This window comes from Sebastes umbrosus, chromosome 15 (assembly GCF_015220745.1).
Source record: "Sebastes umbrosus isolate fSebUmb1 chromosome 15, fSebUmb1.pri, whole genome shotgun sequence".
NCBI classification, from domain to species: domain Eukaryota; kingdom Metazoa; phylum Chordata; class Actinopteri; order Perciformes; family Sebastidae; genus Sebastes; species Sebastes umbrosus.
Genome location: NC_051283.1, coordinates 6,137,442 through 6,156,451, shown reverse-complemented (window position 1 = coordinate 6,156,451; position 19,010 = coordinate 6,137,442). Strand labels below are relative to the sequence as shown.

The 19,010-nt window shown below is 39.5% G+C and overlaps 1 protein-coding gene across 3 annotated transcripts in view; it reads right to left on the bottom strand.

The window, feature by feature from the left end:
- Positions 1-3,285: 3,285 nt before the first annotated feature.
- The window catches only part of ube2e1 (ubiquitin-conjugating enzyme E2E 1), a 106,290-nt gene continuing 90,565 nt past the window's right edge, over positions 3,286-19,010 (bottom strand). For all 3 annotated transcript variants that reach the window (XM_037794013.1, XM_037794015.1, XM_037794012.1), the window contains exons 4-6: positions 7,276-7,408; positions 6,333-6,480; positions 3,286-3,857 (exon numbers count right to left, since the gene is read on the bottom strand). In XM_037794013.1, coding sequence (XP_037649941.1) covers positions 3,760-3,857; positions 6,333-6,480; positions 7,276-7,408 — 379 coding nt within the window. In that variant the 3' untranslated portion in view covers positions 3,286-3,759. The remainder of the gene's footprint in view (positions 3,858-6,332; positions 6,481-7,275; positions 7,409-19,010) is intronic.

Genomic DNA, 19,010 nt, shown 5'->3' with positions numbered 1-19,010 from the left:
GAAAAACATTTATACATGTAAAAACTTACATACACTCCCTTTTAAGGTTTTAGCGAAGATGTTTTGATATAGTTTTCCTGTTATGAAACCCCCCCCGCCCCCGTTTACTTCAATTCATCAAGACTAATCTCATGTGAGAAAAACAGTTTTCTTCAAGAATTCAAGGTAACACAGGGTGAGTAATTGATATACAAATGATCATTTTGAGGGGTGAAGTATTCCTTTTAAAGGTTAAGTTTTTCAAGTCTATCTTAATGTTAATACAATACTCACATGTCCATATGTACATTGGTCACTGTAATCGATCCTCTCTATCCCAAGAGATCCCAATCTAGAGTTACTACAAAATCCACTTAATTTTTCTAATTCAGACTGTAATTAGCTTCAGTGAAAGCATTTTTTGCACCAAATAAACATTGGATTTGCGCTAGTAAGGGATCTCTTCATGGCCAGTGTGGATGATTCCAGCAACCTGTCACTCTTTTTAACCTACATATGGGCTTGTTGTATAAAGACAGACTTGAGAAATCTGAAAGCTGTGGCGCCAAACTCTTCGACTTCTCGAAATAAGCTCGTAAATGCTGAAGTCTAGCAGTATTTTCAGACAGGAAGTGTATCTATAATGTTATTTCCCATCTGATGTGAATGCAGCCAGCATGAATCCCCGTCCTCCAGCAGGACTCAGCTAGCCTTCGTCCAGTCCATCTCATATATATCCAGTATGGCCTGGCAGCAATAATACTCCTGGTGCTGCCTTTTACTTGTGATGTAAGAGTTCGTAATGTCTGTCGGCGTTTGTTGCACTCCCGTTGTCGTCCAGCCTGTGTAATCCAATAGGGCTACTAGTGAACGTCTTAACAGTAGAAATGTCAGTGTTGAGAGGAAATATTTATTTTTTAACTAATTTATTTTTGTCACTTTAATGAGCCACATTCCTTGACTTTTTGAAACAATGTGAAGGATGAGCTGCGCTGTTTTCTGTGTCCTCAATGTCTCAAAGTAATAACGTTTAATGTGCTGCTAGTAGAAACAGAGTTAGTGAGACTGTAAATGTGCGAAACCTAAATTATTCTCTGCTCTGTAACTCTTGTCTTAAGATGCACTGAATAAAATGTAGCCTCTTCATATTTAATCCTGTCAAGTTTTTGATTTTGCTGGTATTTTCCCATAGACTGTACATAAGAGGTGATATAAGAATCGCTCGTTTTACACAAATTTCCTGCAGTTATTGCGTTCACTATTTTGGGTTAATCGTACAGTTGTTCTGTTATTGTTATGCATTGAATATATTATGAAATATCCATAAAATATGTCACTTAGTCAGGTAGGAGGGGTAGAAGTAACACAAATTAATTGATTACAAATGGAGGTGATGAAAAAGCTTTTGATTTGAAAAATTAAGCCGTACAAATGGATGTGAATTGAAAAATAGTGATAAATTATTAAGTAATTTGATTAATTTAAAGCCGATTTGACTATAACAGTCGTGATAGGATGAAAACAGCCATTTTTCATAATTTTCCCCATCTTACATTCATCATTCACAACAAAAAATTGCCATTTATCATTTAAGGACAGAGGCCTCAAGGGTGAGAGTAACAAAAAATAACTGAAGACATTATTATTAGTGATAAATGCTTACGAATTAATAATGGAAGTGATGAAAATGTATGTGAATTAAAGAATAGAGTGATAAACTGTCAATTGATTTGATAAACTTGATTGACATTTTATTTTAAATTTAATTATGCATGAGTACTTTTACTTAAGTAAAATTTTGAATTCAGGACTTTTACTAGTAGAGTATTTACACTAAGGTATTGGTACTTTTACTTAAGTAAAAGATCTGAGTACTTCTTCCACCACTATGATTGAGACCACAAACTCATGTTTACAATGTTTACTGATGTAATAAATCAAGAGAGAAGTAGGCTCATTTTCTCATAGACTTCTATACAATCAGACTTCTGTTAACAACCAGAGGAGTCGCCCCCTGCTGGCTGTTAGAAAGAATGCAAGTTTAAGGCACTTCTGCATTGGCTTTGCACTATACACCCATGACAATGTTTTCACTGAGAAGAACAACATCATTATTAAGTATGCAGACGACACAACCGTCCTCGGCCTCATCCAGGGTGGGGTGGAGTCCGCATACAGGGAACAGGTCATAAAAATCATCAGCTATGGAGAGGACAACAACCTTGTTCTCAAAATAGAAAAAACAAAAGAACTCATCATGGACTTCAGGAGGAGAGCCCCCCCCCTCTGCAGACTCTCATCATCCAGGACACAGAGGTGGAGCGGGCTGACAGTTTGAAGTTCCTCGGCCTTCACCTGACCTACAACCTGAGCTGGGCCAAAAACACTACTGAAACAGTGAAGAAAGCTCAGCGGCGGCTGCACTTCATTAGGCTGCTGAAGAAGGCTGGACTCAGACGTCAGCCTCTCACCCTGGTCACGGTGTGGTTTGGGAACGCTACCCAGGCTGGGAGGAAATCCCTGCAGCGAGTCATAAAAACTGCAGAGAAAATCATTGGCTCTAACCTCCCCTCCATGGACACGATATACACCCAGCGCTGCAGGAGAAGGGCACAGAGCCACCTCCCAGCTCACTCTCTGTTCAGGTGGAGGGAATCAGGACACAACCTGAGGCACCACAGGCCAGAGAGCATCTCCACTCACAGAGCACCTCTGGTTTCACAACAGCTTCTTCCCAGCTACAAAAAGACTGGTGGCAAAGGACGTTAAAGAGGGACACAAATACCCCACACCGCACTTCACCTCCATACCATTATTGACACAGTACACCTGAACTGAATGGACTGAAATGCTGTGCAATATGCTGCCTTCCACTGTGTAATCCTCTGAAATATATTATTATTTCTTTTTAAATATTTATATGAGAGCTACAAGTTCTTTTAACATGGTCATGGAGCATATATACTGTATATATATATATTTGTATTCTGTGGGTATCGTTCCTATGCAGACGGTAGTTTAGTTTATTTATTGACTACACTGAGGGCGTTTTATGTTTTAATAATTTATTTATTTATTGTGTTGAGTTGAATGTGCTACTTATTTTGTACTGTAATTAACTTGTGCCTTTTCTACCTTTTTCTTTTCTTAAAGCTGACTGAGTGCAAACTGCTCAGAATTCCAATGTACTTAGGTGCAAATGGCAAATAAAACTCTTGAATCTTGACTTTTCAGAGAAGAAGGTTGCCACGTAGTATTTCCTGATGATCACAAAAATGTTGGAAATGATCAAACAAAGTCGGATGCTTCAGTTGGTCATGTTTAATTCTTATGGGGAGAAACAGAACAGCTTTCTATCAGTACAGAACACAAATCACAACCAATAATCCATCCATATCTAAACATGTCTACATCGTGTGAAACACCTTTTCAAAGAGTTTGGAGGGGCAAGCAAACACCAACTGGAAACTTAATACATGTGAGAATTTACACTGACATAATTGACTGGGAATCATGCTGTGACACATTTCATCTAGCAGTTTTAGTATTAATGTCCATCTTCAAGCACAAGCTAAAAATCCAAAAGAGAAAAACACTGAATGCATTATTGCCAGATTTGATTATATAGTTGGGCCGGAGATAACTTAAAAAATACAATAAACAACAAAATGTCAGGAGTTAAGACTTCAATTCCCAGATAAAAATCCACCCGCCCCTCTATCTTCCCCCGCCTCCTCCCTCCCATCCCCGAGTCGTCCAATTCAGCAGCTCCTCTGGTGATTATGTGGCGTAGCGTTTGGTCCACTGTTTGGCTATCCTGTCGTGTTCTGGTCTGTTTGTTGTGTACTGTGTGGCGATGCTTCCAACCAGAGGGTCAGCTGGGAACGGATACACAAAAACATCAACATTTCTATATGCTTGTTTTTTCCACATCTGTTCCTGGATTATTGTAGTTAAAGATTTCAATCTTTGTTCAGAAAAATGAATAGCTAAAAACATTTTAATTCAAATTCAAAAGGACTTAACACACTGGTTCTTCAATCAATGGTTCTTTGTGGCTTTATGGCTGCCAATACTAATTACAGTTTTCTTAAAAAATATGAAATCTAGTTTCGTCATACCCCTTTTCCACCAAAATTAGCGCATATATGCAGGTTTTTTAAACACTGGAAAACCCAATAAAAATAGGCGATAAACTCCTTTCCCATTGCCAGTAGACGAGTATGCCTTTCTTTGTTTTTTTTTCCTGGTGTGTCATGTTTGACGTCACAATCGTGCCGGAAAACAGGGTTAGTGAACAGTGAAAATGTTACTGTGGTTACTTCTTTTTTTATATCCGTTACTTATTCAGCCTCTCTTTCAAACCCTCAAACCAGAGTTGGTGATTGTTGGAACAGTAGAAAGACTAACAAAGACGGTTTTGTTGAGTTTTATTTTGTTTCTGTCGAGTTTGGATGAAGTGTGTTTCTATGATCAGCGAGGTAAAATTACTGACTGGAGTCTGGTGGCTTTGAGGAGAGCATAGTAATTGTAATTTTTGTACATTAATAAATTATAATACATTTAAATCCCTGATGATTCTATTTATTATATATTCATTTAAACGCGCATCACATAGCATTGTTCCAGAAAAGGTGCGAAAATTAGCGCATCCACGTGGGTGTCATGTTTCCATCACTGCCCATCGGAGCTGGAGCCGATAAATACCCATGACTACTACAGTAATTTGTCCCGGGAATAAATGCCAATTGTTAGTGGGTGTTAGTGTTTTTTTGTCCAGTAGGAAAGGGGCTTTAGTTTATATTCTGGGTCCATATTCCTAAATAATAGGATAGGAACGCTGTTTTATGGTCTCTGGGCAGATTAAGAAGCTATCATGTATAGTTTGTTTAATATGTACTTGAACTTGGAGGTGACAGTTGGGTGGGGATGAGCTTTAATGGAATATGTGTTTTTTGTCTAACCCAGTAATTAAAATACATGAATAATGATTGCCGTAAAGCAGTTCTGCTCATGTATTTGTAACTGATTAACGGTTTGGCAAAATCCATGACGATTGACAAATGTATATAATCATTGCCCAGCCTACACCACAGGGGTCATTATGGTTTCATCTATTAAATACCTGCTACAATAACTGTATAATTATACTGCTATTTGTGTTCAAAGTCATATACTGTAAAATGAGAGGATGACTTCTGCTGTTAAATCACAAACCTCAACATACATCTTACATTTCAAAAGTCGCTCTAAATGCTGCGTAAATCTTTTTCCTGCGGCAGTCCGAACACAAATACCGCACCGACTTCTGTCTTCAGTCTGGATTTGCGAGACACTCAAGAGGAGCTTAATCTGGAGATATAAGACTTTAAGGCTCTTTGATATGAGCTGGAGTCAGGAGAAGATTTAATGAACTGAAGCTTAAAATCCTTAAAGTGTAGTCCTGTATATCACGTAGGGGCTGCCTATATATGAGAGTTAAATGGTCTCCAACATCAGAGATTACTGGATGGAGAGGAGTTCCTGCTGATAAGACCTTTAAGGAGGAATATTGACTTATTGCAGTTAATGAGATGAAACAAACCCTGGTCCAAAATTCATTTTTACTTCATATTATGCATTCATTGTTTCATTAATAGTACCCTGCATTTACATTTATTTAAAAAAAAAAAAAAATTATTACTACTTTGTTGTGCTGTAGCCTGCAGACAAAGAACGACATGGATCAAAGATTTGTGGCTGTGTTTTAGTTGTTATAAATACATTCATCCTCATGATTATTTTGTATCTGTAGTTCACATACAGTGCCGTTAGCAGGAGGTTCGCATTTCTACTACTTGAAAGCTGAGCAGAGCTGAGAGACGCTTCTGAAACGCGCTGCTGTGTGCAGAGTGGCCGTGATCAGCTCCAGCGGCCGCATCGAAGACGTAACATGGCGCAGTTGAATCCGGTGTCAAACTATCGTCATAAATAGCCGGGTTTTCCAGCGGTTCATATCAAGCTCGAAATTGAACCAACCACGGGTTATGTGCGCAGTGTTTCATTTGATGTTTCTCAATAAAAGTCACAGGTGTCTAGAAAACGTATTGACTTTAAAGAGGCAGAGGAGAAAGCGGTGAAATCAGCTGGGGCATTGTGGGCTGCAAGGCATACGATTTTCAGAAGGGCATCAAGGCCAGATAGAGGGGCCGCGACGGCCACGGCTGCTGGTTATAAGTCAAAACTGTTACACATTCAAAAGTCAAAAATATAATTTGAAATATAAGAGAATAAACATATTTAATATTTGCACAAAATAAAGCAGTTGTCAACAGATTGTGTGTGTGTGTGTGCGAGTGTGTTGCATCTCTCACCAGGGTTGCAGTCAGTGAGCAGGGAGCAGATGGACAGTAGGACCTTGGAGATGGTGAGGGCAGGACTCCAGTTGTCCTTCAGGATGTCCAGACAGATCACCCCCTGACTGTTGATGTTGCAGTGGTAGATCCTCGTACGGAACGTCACCTGGACACGGAGACAAAAAGAGAAAAGATGAGTCCGTATCCCACGGCTTTTTATACATTGTTTTTTCTCTTATAGAGATGTCACGATACCAGAAATTTAGCAGTGTATACCAATACAGGTGAAACTCCACGATACCAATTCAATACCACGGTAAAAAAAAAAAAGTATAACATTAATTCTCATACTTAATACATTCAAACTCTATTACCGTTTGCATACCGTTTTTTGTTATGAAGTTAAATAACGGTAGTGTTAAAAAAAAAAAAGATTACTGCCACGTTTTCAGAATTTGGAATCGGTTCTTATGGCATCCCTATTCTTGTAGACTAAACTCTAACGAAAAAAATAATTAATTAAAAATCAGGTACTCTAGACCTTATTTGAATAGGTAACTGTAATTCAAACATCCAACCCACCGAGCAGCAGTTTCATCTATTAGAAACTAGTTTGCTATTACTTTCACAGCCTCATGCAGAATGTGGACATGAATATTGTCAATAGTACGGCTCAATAAGATTACACTAATGCCGAAATGAAGAGTGGTGGCTAATGATTTAGAAAAGCCATCAGGTAATATTTTATGAGGTGTCTATGTTTGGAAACATGCGAGGTCAGAGTACATTTCTACATTTTTTGAATGCAGTTTGGCTGATTTCATTTAGCTGCATTCCAAAGAGCAACGGTGCCCTCTAGTGGCGACATACCAGAATGATATACCTCTTTGAAAATAGAGCCATCTGTGCTCTAGTTTACAGAACAGGCTTTGCCGGATGCCAACAACCGTTCACAGCTCACCTTGGGTGGTTTGAAGGGGTAGTCTGGTGTGAAGGCGATGTCCAGGAAGAACACTCCTCCCTCGTACACGGAGCCTGGAGGGCCCAGGATGGTCGACCTCCACTCATAGATGTTGTCTCCTTTAGGACCGGCACTGTCGGCACACAGGAAAACATTTATTCTTCGTTAACATTTGCGGGCTACAAAACCAGACGGCGTCTTTCACAGAGGAAAACATCTTTAGTCACCCAACTTAACCATAAAATTTAAATGATAGTGGTTATGTGACTGTGGGATTATGATTCTAATTTCTCACTAGAGTGTCTTTGTTTATTTCTTCAATAAAAAACTTTTAAGTTTTTTTTGGACCAAGACCAAGTCAAGTCTCAAGTCTATGAGAGTCAATGACGCAATGGCTAAAATCACACCAAATACTGTAATACTTTTTAATGGAAACATACAGTTGCAAGAAATGAATCAGAGCATCTGTAGGTGTCAAATAGTTCAATGAGAACACTCAAAACAAAAGTGCAACTGTGCAATGAGTTGGTGAGTTTCTGTCTGTTTGAACACTTTCTATACGTCACTGCTCCTGGTTTTGATCTCAACACACAACCATTGAAACTAAAACATTCCAGCAAATAATTATAACAAATCAGCAGCGTAGAGCACCGGGGATTAGTCCTGAAGCTGCTTTACGAGCATAACTTGAAGTCAAGCTTAACCGGCAGCTTTTTGTCAGTATAACTGGGGTTGCAAAAGGATCTGTACATTTCCAGAAAATGTCCAAGGGAAGTTTAGCTCAGGAGTTTTTGCACAATTTCAATTTAAAAAGCTTTTAATAGTGAACTTATTTTGGGGGAAAATGCACATAAAACCTATACTAGGTATTTATAGCGTGTTTTATTTAAAAGTACGAACATTTACTTGAATAGTAACACATGGACTGCATTCAGCAGCGCGCTCTTTCATCACACGTACAGATCATTTGCCAGCATCCCTCATGCATGCACGGTGTATTCTCACCATCACATGTGCAGCCCACACTACTGCCAACACTACTGCACTGTCTGAGCCAAAGGAATACATGCTTTGTTGTAACTTTTGATTATATTACTGGAGTGAATATATCTGATATATTTAGAATATTCCAGTTAACTAGCAGATGGTAGCCTGAAGCAAAGTACAGTTTAGAACTTGTTAACACAGTCTGCTAGTTTTTGGGAGTTAACAATTATCATGTGGGATGAAGCTTGATGAAGCATGCTAATTGAGGAGTTTTAATTCATCTATTTCCATTCATTATTTATTGTAAATCATTTATTTTATAAATTAGTTGGCTCACTTTACACCCCTACGTTTGCACACAGCCCACAATGTTGAAATCCATCCTGAGCAGATAACCCATATATTTCAATTTTAATCCCGTTGATTTCCTGTTAATTCCCATGGAGAGTTTCCACTTTGAATATTCCCGGAATTTTGCAACCGTTAGTAAAATGGAATTAATTAAATTAATATTACATTTTATATATTTTTGTAGTTAAATTATCTTATTTTGTTTTTAACATTATAATCAGAGCTGTCAAAGTTAATGCGATAATAACGTGTTAGCGCAAATTCGTTTTAACGCCACTAATTTCTTTAACGCATTAAAGCAACCGATCTTTAGGAGGTTGTAGCTGGCTCAGTTTTAAAGCGAGTTTAAAGAGTGAAGATACTGGCATCTTACGAAACTAGAACCTAAGAAATCCATTGGTACCAACCAGGTCATACTAGCTTAATGGGAAGGAGGATAAATAACGCTCCAAACTTACGCTAAACTGTCATGGCCATTTTCAAAGGGGTCCCTTGACCTCTGACCTCCAGATATGTGAATGTAAATGGGTTCTATGGGTACCCACGAGTCTCCCCTTTACAGACATGCCCACTTTATGATAATCACATGCAGTTTGGGGCAAGTCATAGTCAAGTCAGCACACTGACACACTGACAGCTGTTGTTGCCTGTTGGGCTGCAGTTTGCCATGTTATGATTTGAGCATATTTTTTTATGCTAAATGAAGTACCTGTGAGGGTTTCTGGACAATATCTGTCATTGTTTTGTGTTGTTAATTGATTTACAATAATAAATATATACATATATTTGCATAAAGCAGCATATTTGTCCACTTCAATGTTGATAAGAGTATTAAATACTTGACAAATCTCCCTTTAAGTTACATTTTGAACAAATTTATTTGAGATTAATCACAATTAACTATGGACAATCATGCGATTAATTGTAATTCAATGTTTTAATCAATTGATAGTAGTAATAGTTATTATGAAAAGGATTAAAAAGAGAGTTCTATTTCAGACTTTCTAAGTGTAAATTGAGTGTTTGAAATCAAGACACACAAGATAGATAGATATATATAGTTATATATAGATATAGTTTCACTGTACATTCTTCACCAGAGGAGCCCTCAATACCTCTGTATTCTCATTTTCTTTTACCGTTTAGCTTATTCTGCTGTCGCACTCCACGTCTGCCAAGTGACTAAATAATTACCATCTTTCTAATGCTCCGCAGTCAGAACTCTATTCCATGTCATCTTATTGGTAATTCATTAAAAACGGTGCAAACGGCCGTGTGAGTCATTACGCCGACGCAGTGGGAAGTGATAAAAAAGAAAAGATCAACACGACTTCACTGGAGACAAAGCTGAGGAGAGGAATAGTGGCTGACGACTACAGCCGCTTCACAAGAGCCTTGATTCAACAGCAGCAACACAGTAAGTCAACAGACGCTTCTGTTAGCGTTTTTAATGCTGCACATACTTTCACACAATTGGCTGCTTGATGAAGCGCTCCAAACAACACTTTCCCAGTTTGCCATTTTCATTTTTAAAATGATAAGTGGGGCTCTTAAAAAGCATGTTTGACAGATCAAAATAAAAGCCGGGTTTCAGTGGGGAAATCGTAACAGCGTTCAGCCAGAGAAACCAGATCAACAAATTTAAATAAATAAACGGAAAATAATCGTATTATTATTCAGACGCAGCAATTCCAAGAATAATTCAGTGCACAAATCCAGTTAGTCTGCACAGAGCTGTGTAATAATCAGCAGCGTCTACTTCTGTCTGTTCTGAATAACGACACAAGAGGTAAATGTCAGGCAATAATCTCACTTTGTGAGGCAGACGCTGCACTCTGCCGCTCTCCATCACGACCGAGAGAGAGCGGAGACAAACATACAGACACACAGTCGGGAATCTAAACCCACATTCACTAGTGTGACTGACTGTTTTACAACCTTTTAGACGGCTCTCAGAGCAGCGGCAGCGCTAAATGTAAAACATTTATTGTTGCTGCCATATGAACTTCAGCAGTAAACAAGTGGCGAAGAGCCAAGAGATCAGAACAGTCCACATTCATAAAGTTAGCACTGTAGCTCTCCTTTATGGCGCCTTTATGGCTAGTGATGTAATTAAGTCCCCATCTCTCACCGTACCGTTTCCATTCACAGTACAAGCCTTCCAGCCATCAGCGGGGAAGGATTAACCCCCTGGATGCCCTAAAGACAAATCATTATTCAGGAATAAATGCCATAAATATGGTGCTTCCAACTTGTCCTCAAATGTGAGGATTCATATTACGGTTTATTGAATATCTTTTGGTTTCATACTGTTGCTCACACAAAAGCAGAAATTAAAAAAAATGTTATCTTGGGCTCTGGGAAGTCACAATGGGCATTTTTTTTTGCCATTTTTTCATTATGTTTTGCAGACAAAACAATTAATTGAGTAGTGGTGAGATTCATCAATAATGAAAATTATCATCAGTAGTAGCTTATGATAACTTGATTAAGCACACAATTATATAGGAATATGCAAGATCAATATTGAAATAATAAAAGGCCTTAATATAAAATATCATCACTTCATTTTATCCTGTTAGACATTTGTGTGAAATTGTCATAATTTGCAAATTAATTCTTGAGTTATGGCCAAAAACGTGACCACCAAATTCTAATCAGTTCATCCTCGAGTCCAGGTGGACGTTTGTGCCAAATTTAAACAAATTCCCTCAAGGTGTTCCTGAGATATCATGTTAATGAGACAACCCGAAAACATCAAGTCTCCGCGTACTTGCCAACCGTGAGACCTCGTAAATAGGGAGGATTTCAAAACCAAAGCTGGGGGTCTGACGGTCGTCCCCGAGAAAGATTTTAGTGTCTGCATTCTGGTGACATTTAAAAATTAAAATTAAAATAATTAAGTACACTGCTACAGCATGTTTATGTTAAATAGAGCCTACTTAAACTTCACTTCTCAGGAAAGAAAACGGAATAATTCGGCCTTCTGGCGTAAACTTATGTGAATCTCTGGCCTAAACTAATATTCATCAGTATTCATTCATTCATTCATTTTCTGCTCCTGCTTGAGTATTTCTTTCTCTTAGTACTCTCTATTTCTCTCTTCTTCTCTCACTCACTGAAGGTCCTTTGCAGAGACAACGCGACAACGGAAATGACAATTTGGTGTAGCTGTATTGTCATCCGGGTGGAAACAGTCGGGCTTATACAAGTTATACAGTTCCAGGAACATGTTGAGATAACAAAAAAGGTAGATTTGCCATAAATCGGGAGAAATACGGGTGGATAGTGACCCCAGGAAGAAACCAGGAGAGAGGGGCAATGAAAAACAGGAGTCTCCCGGGAAAATCAGGAGGGTTGGCAAGTTTGTGCCTCCGGCCACGGCTGTCGCGGGCGCCGAAGCGTAGTGAATGGATTTTTAGGTCATATAATAAAAAAGGTCAATCTTCTTAGTTACCCTCACTGCTACACTGCAAACGCTGGCATGAAGCCAGTGGTCTACCAGGGATATGTGAACAGTCTTAGTATATTTCTTTTAAAGAGAGCCCAAAACAAGATCATAATATTCAGATTTGATGTAACAAACCACAGTGTGCTCTCCAGATGTGAAAATAACTGAGGAGAAACCCCCTCCTGGTATAAAACATACCACATGTTAGAGGAATACCAGCGTTCCCTGACCTCGGGCCGGGACTGCCGATATAGACCTCAGTCAGGGACCCTGCTGCTGCTGCTGAGCCCAGAATAGATATTATATCATTTCCCACTGAATCAACCAGACTGAGGTTTCTCTTCGCCTGACAACAGAGGCGTCTCACATTCACAGACGACGAGCCACAGAGAGCGCCCGGGCTTCCTCCCCGCCTGCCTCCGTCGCACACAAAGGCTACCCAGTGCCTTTGTGTGAGGCAGTAATATGCCATGCTATCACTGTTGTCATTCACTTCAATATCAGGGGGGGCGGGGAGGCGGGGGCTCCTTCTGCCACCTCTGTGTACACCCGCACTGCAAGAAGAGTGCTGACATTTCAGCTGTTTCATTCTCTCTAAGCCTTTAACCTTTCAAACAGGCACACGGCGGTTTGCCCAAAACTGAGGAGAACAGTAGACGAGTATGTTCAGATGGCCGACAGCAGCAGCAGCAGCAGCAGCAGCAGCAGCAGCAGCAGCAGCAACAATGAGGAGCTCTGACATGGAGATCTTAAAAAGGTTCAATATGCAACTTTTCCTCATGACATAAATAAACAAATTTAGCACGAGTAATAAATGAAAATTAGACAGAAGTATTTATTGAAGCAGTAAGAACTATTTATAGAGCCAATCCGACCACCCAACATGTAAAAATATGCGCTACTCAACCACCCGAACCCGACCCGACAACCAACAACTTTATGCATAGCATAGTAGTAGCACAATTGTCAGGACTGAGGGGTGAGACAAGAAGGACCGAGACGGACGGAGCGTCGCTGCCGTGCGTTGTGTGTGTGTGTGTGTATATTTGAGACAGAGAGAGAGAGAGAGAGTGTGACAGAGAGGAAGAGAAGGTGGAAAGTAACAAAAAATAAAGAGAGTTTTTATGTTTTTAAACTACATTTTAGTCTCGTCTTTCTTCATCAACGATATTGCATGTTTGATATCGCCACCGTTAGTGTTTAATTACGTTGATGCCGTCTTGTCATCATCTCGTCTCAGTCATGGAAAAAAAGGATGTTGACGAACATATTTCATCATAGTTTTCGTTAATTTCGAAAGTAACACCGTTACAAATCAGACGACAAACCTCTGGCACCCTTTTGCTGGCAGCTACATCTGAATAAAATCCAATATCAACACTAATAGAATCATTCAACTAATTCAAAAGGTATCTGGTTTTCACATGTTCACAAACTGCTACAAACATGTAAGACAACAAAAGAAGCTAATTTATGTTGTTCATCTGGTGTGTGACTACACGGCTGGCAGTGGGTAGACATGTTGGAATAATGCATGAACACTCCCAAGTCAGATTAACGAGAGGTTCTTTTTCTTCTTCTTCCAATATTGCTTTTAAAATTTCAGTGATGCAACGTTCATTTTTAATATTTGCCCACACAGATATTGATTGCACACAATCAAATTAAAGTACTGACATCACCATTACGGGGGCCGTTACCACTGCAGAAAAACAAATACATCTGAATTTCATCTTTTTGGTAATTACAGTTTTGACCGAATAAGTATACAAGTCAAAACAAACACCGGGGAGATTTACTGTTATATTGCTTTCTACGCTTTCAGTTTGACTTGAAGTATAAAAGCTTCACAAATGATCGTGAAAGATTAAAATGCATGTATTCTCGCCTCTGTACTGAGCTCTTGTTATCACTCCTTATGTTTAAATGAATCTCTCTTTGTACTGTTTCACGGAGCCTTTTTACTCCAAACGACAGTCTCATCTCGTCAGTGTGTGTAGACCTTAATATACACACTGGGCTTCATTTTCAATCACCACTATCTGCTAGCAATGGTATTGTGATGACAGGGAGAAACACTGTAATAAGCTGCCTGACTGAGACAATATAATGACTCCACTTCACTTGAGTGCCGAGGAGACTCTACGCAACGGCACCCCACACACAAACACACACACACACACACACACACACACACACACACACACACACACACACACACACCCCGACAATTTAACACAATGGCAATCAGCCTAAAAATGTTCTTTCAGAGCGTTATGAGGACGGTGCAGGATGAACATCATATGGTAGCATTTATATTCCTCCACTGAGAGAAAAGTGTCAGACTACAGTTTGATAGTTTCTGTCTTTAAATAGACCTGATTCATTATTAGGGCTGAGTGAAACGGATGAAATTAATGGGTATTGTTCATATTTGAACCGATACCGGTACCCAAAGATACCATTTTTAACTCTGTAATGACAAAAATGTAATTTCAGTTGTCAAAAATAAGTCCTAACCAGTGGACAACCACTGGGTCTGTCAAGTGAAGCCAATGCTGAAGTGCCTTAAACTTGCATTCTTTCAAACAGCCAGCAGGGGGCGACTCCTCTGTTTTATAAAAGAAGTCTGATTGTATAGAAGTCTATGAGAAAATGAGTCTACTTTTTGATTTATTACCTCAGTAAACATTGTAAACATGAGTTTATGGTCTCAATCACTAGTTTCAAGTCTTCTTCAATACAGCATGATGTTCATTTAGTAAATTATGGTCCCGTTTAGAGTCAAATGGACCATAAAGCAGGGGATACTTTAGTGTGTGGCTACCTTGTGATTGACAGGTCGCTACCGGTCTGGGAGTTGTCCGTGTTTTCATCTTACAATTATGGCCGTCATTCTATTAAAATATTTAATCGTAACTAATCACATGATTGTCCATAGTTAATTGCGATTAATCACAAATTAATAGCACATTTTTTTTATCTATTCAGAATGTACCTTAAAAAGGGAGTGGGCAAATATGCTGCTTTATGCAAATGTATGTATATATTTATTACTGGAAATCAATTAACAACACAAAACAATGACAGATATTGTCCAGAAACCCTCAAAGGTACTACATTTAGCATAACAAATATGCTAAAAAATGGCCATGCCAGTTTTTACTCGCCAAATTATAACCTAAGTTTGGAGCGTTATTTAACCTCTTTCGCGACAAGCTAGTATGACATTGGTGACAATGGATTCTTTAGGTTTTTTCTAGTTTCATTTGATACCAGTAAATCTTCACTCTAGCTTTAAAACTGAGCCCGCTACAACCTAGAAATCTAAAGTTGCGTTAATACGTTAAAGAAATTAGTGGTGTTAAAACAAATTTGGGTTAACATGTTAACTTTGACAGCCCAACTTACAACTTTAACCCTTTCACAGCGTGTTTTCAGTTCATGAAAGTTAATTATAACCTTTTTGGTCACCTAAAAATGTCTTATTCCGCGTTCGGTTGTACTAAGCTCAACCCCCTCTTCTGGTTGCAAATAACCAAGATGGCGATGGCCAAAAGGCCAAACTCGAGGCTTCGAAACGACAGTCCACAAACCAATGGGTGACGTAACAGCGACTAATTCCACTTCTTATACACAGTCTATGGTCCTACCTTCTCAACTTCAACATTGTTATTGACTTAGAACATGTTACACACCACCCCTCCCTCCTCTGCCCTCCAACCACAGAAGTATTGCGGTTCAGGTCTACCTGTAGCAGACGGGAGATAAAATGAAACTTCTACTTCCCCTCGCTGCCCAGCTAAAGCCCGACACGCAGAGGGGGAGACTTCTTCATAACTGCTGCTGCTGCTTTCGGGGCTTTGTGAAGTAACAGCGCTGTAGTACAGGCCAGCCACTTCCTCTCCAGGGAGGAGGCTTTTTATAGATATGAAGAAGCTGTTGAGAAACCCTCAGTAATCTCAAACAATGCAAGCCGGCAACACTGTGCAGGGGTGTGTGTGTGTGTGGAGGAGAGACTGTTGCTAACATCAGTGACTGTACAGCAGGGGGATCAGATACAGGCCCGGCAGACTCTAGCCAACACACACTGGTCAGTCCTTCAGCTGTATCACCAGGAGAGACTAAAGCCGGGGTTTATGTTCGCTGCAGTGTCCTCTTAGTCGATTACTCGACTAATCAGTCATTTTGATCTTGGTCGCTAAGATTTCTTTAGTCAATTAGTTGTTTTTTATGCGTTTTTCATGCTGATTGACTTATTTCTAAGACACTTTTAAGCACATCTCCCGTAAACACAAGATTTAAAGTGCTTTTGTGTGATTCTTTCTTCTTAATCTGTCGATTAAATCAACTAATTAATTAGTGGATAAAATTGTACGAGTGTTAGTCGACTAAGAATTTCTGTGGTCGAGGACAGCCCTGCTTTTCAGACACGACTACCACAATAAGATAAAAGCAAATAACTTCAATTGAGAAGTAAAATAATGAATAAGAAAGACGAACAATTCATTTTTTAATGCTTAGTAATCTACATTTGTGTAAATATTTTTCCAGCCAAAATCAAACTGTTTACAGGATATTAAACCTTTCAACCTTCGCTTCATTATAATATATTTAATACTTGACTGAACACTTTCTTTACAGGGATTGTATAAAAGGGTAATAAAGTACGTTTATGAATATGAGATATGAGCTTACAGTTAATCACAATTCCTCCTCGGCATTGAGGAGTTTGGTTTATGGCGTTTTTTGCCGATAACACTTGTTGACTTCTTGCTTCTTGTTGACTGTCCTGAATACCATTTTTTGGGCTCCGGAGGGGGCCCGGGACTGCCGTAACTGGAGGAGCACTTTAAACTCTTGTTTTTTTTAACAAAAAATGTGTCATGATGGGTCCATGAATTGATGTTTTTACGCTTCATGTGGACGGTGCACACACGTCTGTCTGTGCTCAGCGTCTTGGGGGCCCTCTCCCCTTAACGGAGCCGTTTTGAGGCTACTGTGTCCACGCTAAGCGCCTCCTCTCCTCATCCCTCAGTGTGTGCGAATGTAAACTTACTTTAAAGTCATGTTTACGGGCCCTCTCCCCCTAAACGGCAGCGTTTGAGGCTGCTGTCTCGTGTCTTTCGGTGTAATTGAAGGCCTTCATTTTTAAGGATTCTGTTATTCTACAGTATTGTTTTTTGTATTGTTATTGAATAAGAAGCAATTTCCAAAAGGTTTTGTGTGTTTTGTTCATGTTTGTAATCCCGAGGGGTTAAAAAAACGACAAGAACGAATATCCGAATAGCAAAATTGAAAAAAAGACTCCCTAACCGACGAACAAATAACCGAATAGTCGAATATTGGGGTCCAGCCCTAGCTGAGCATCAACACCTCTGTGCATGCTCGTAGCATATGAACAAAGCTTAAAGAGGCACAAAAGACATCAAAATGAAGTAACTTCCAAATGGTTCAAGCTAAAAATATCATTAACAGTCTTTAAACACCAGATCTGTCAAACTCCACTTAGCACTAATTAACCTCCTGTAGACGGCGTCTAACTTTCCTTAGCTGTCATGAGCCCCGACCCGGGAATGCCAGGAATCTGACACCCGAGGGCAACAACTTCAGGGGGAGATATAGTGAACGACGTCAGCTTCAGAGGAGTTAAAGATAGAGAGAATAAAGTGTCAGGAAGAGAGCAATAAATACAGTAGCTGGTCGAGAGGAAAAAAGGAATAAAACATGGTGAATGAAAGCAACACAGGGAGGGGAGGGGGCGAGGAGGCCTGTGATGTTTCAGTTCACACTTCAGTGGCAACGAGGCAGCAGCAAAATAAAAGAGAGGGCCTGCACGGCATTCCCTGTGTGGAGTATAATTAGATTTTGATAAATGACAAGATGAAAGACTCATAGTGCTCATAAAACAAAGTTTGCTACAAGAGAGGCGCTGATGATAATGGAAACCAGTCGGGATAAGTCCTTTCTTCATCAGTCAGTGTCCATTTTAAGAGCGAGGAGGCCCGAAACAACCTCGAGAGAAATGAGACGACAGCGAACTGACTCATCGATGTGTAATCCATTAAAACAGCATCTGCAAGGCGTAGCTGGCCAGCTCCATTCATACACTAATGAGTAGATTCTGTGCTAAATGAAGCAGAAAGAAGCAAAATCCACTAAAAAAAAAAATCCCCTTTTCTGCACGTGGTGCTGAATAGAGGGATTTTCACAGAGTGGAACAGAACCAAATGAAGAGATGAGGCTTTTCTCCACGCTGCTGGTGAGATGGAAAGATAAATCACTCAACGCGCTTGTTTGAAGCCGTTTATCTCAACTCTGAAGCATTTCCTTCTTTAGTTAATTTACTTATGGAAGAAGACTGGCGCTATTCTGTTCTTCTTTTAGTCAACAAATCAGATGAAAAGATCAAAACCAATATGTTAATACTTCCCTACGCTGTCTGTGGCACAAAGCCACAAGCCCAACAGTTCCTTCAAATATCAGGCCTGTCCTCGATGTAAGAAATTCTCAGTAGACTGACACTCATAAGATTTTGACGCCTAATTGATTAGTCGATTTAATGGACAGATCTGTGAAACGGAGTTTCTCCACAAAGAATCACACAAACGCACCACTTTAAATCTTGTGTTTACCAGAGATGTGCTCGTAAGTTTCTTGAAAATAAATCATTCAGCATGAAAAAAAGCATAAAAAGGACTAATCGACTAAAGAAATCTTAGTCGACTAAGACAAAAACGTCTGAAGAGGAGGCAGCCCTGACAACCATGTAGTTTCACTTGTTTGAAGAGGCTCAGTAGAGTCCTAAAACAGATATGCAATGTCATTTTTTAGCATACACTACTTAAAAAGAAGGAAACAGTGCATTTGTTGGGAACTATTTTTAGCTGCGGATTAATCCAAAATATGACAGTCTCGAGTTTGGATCTGGTAAAGTCACAAGACA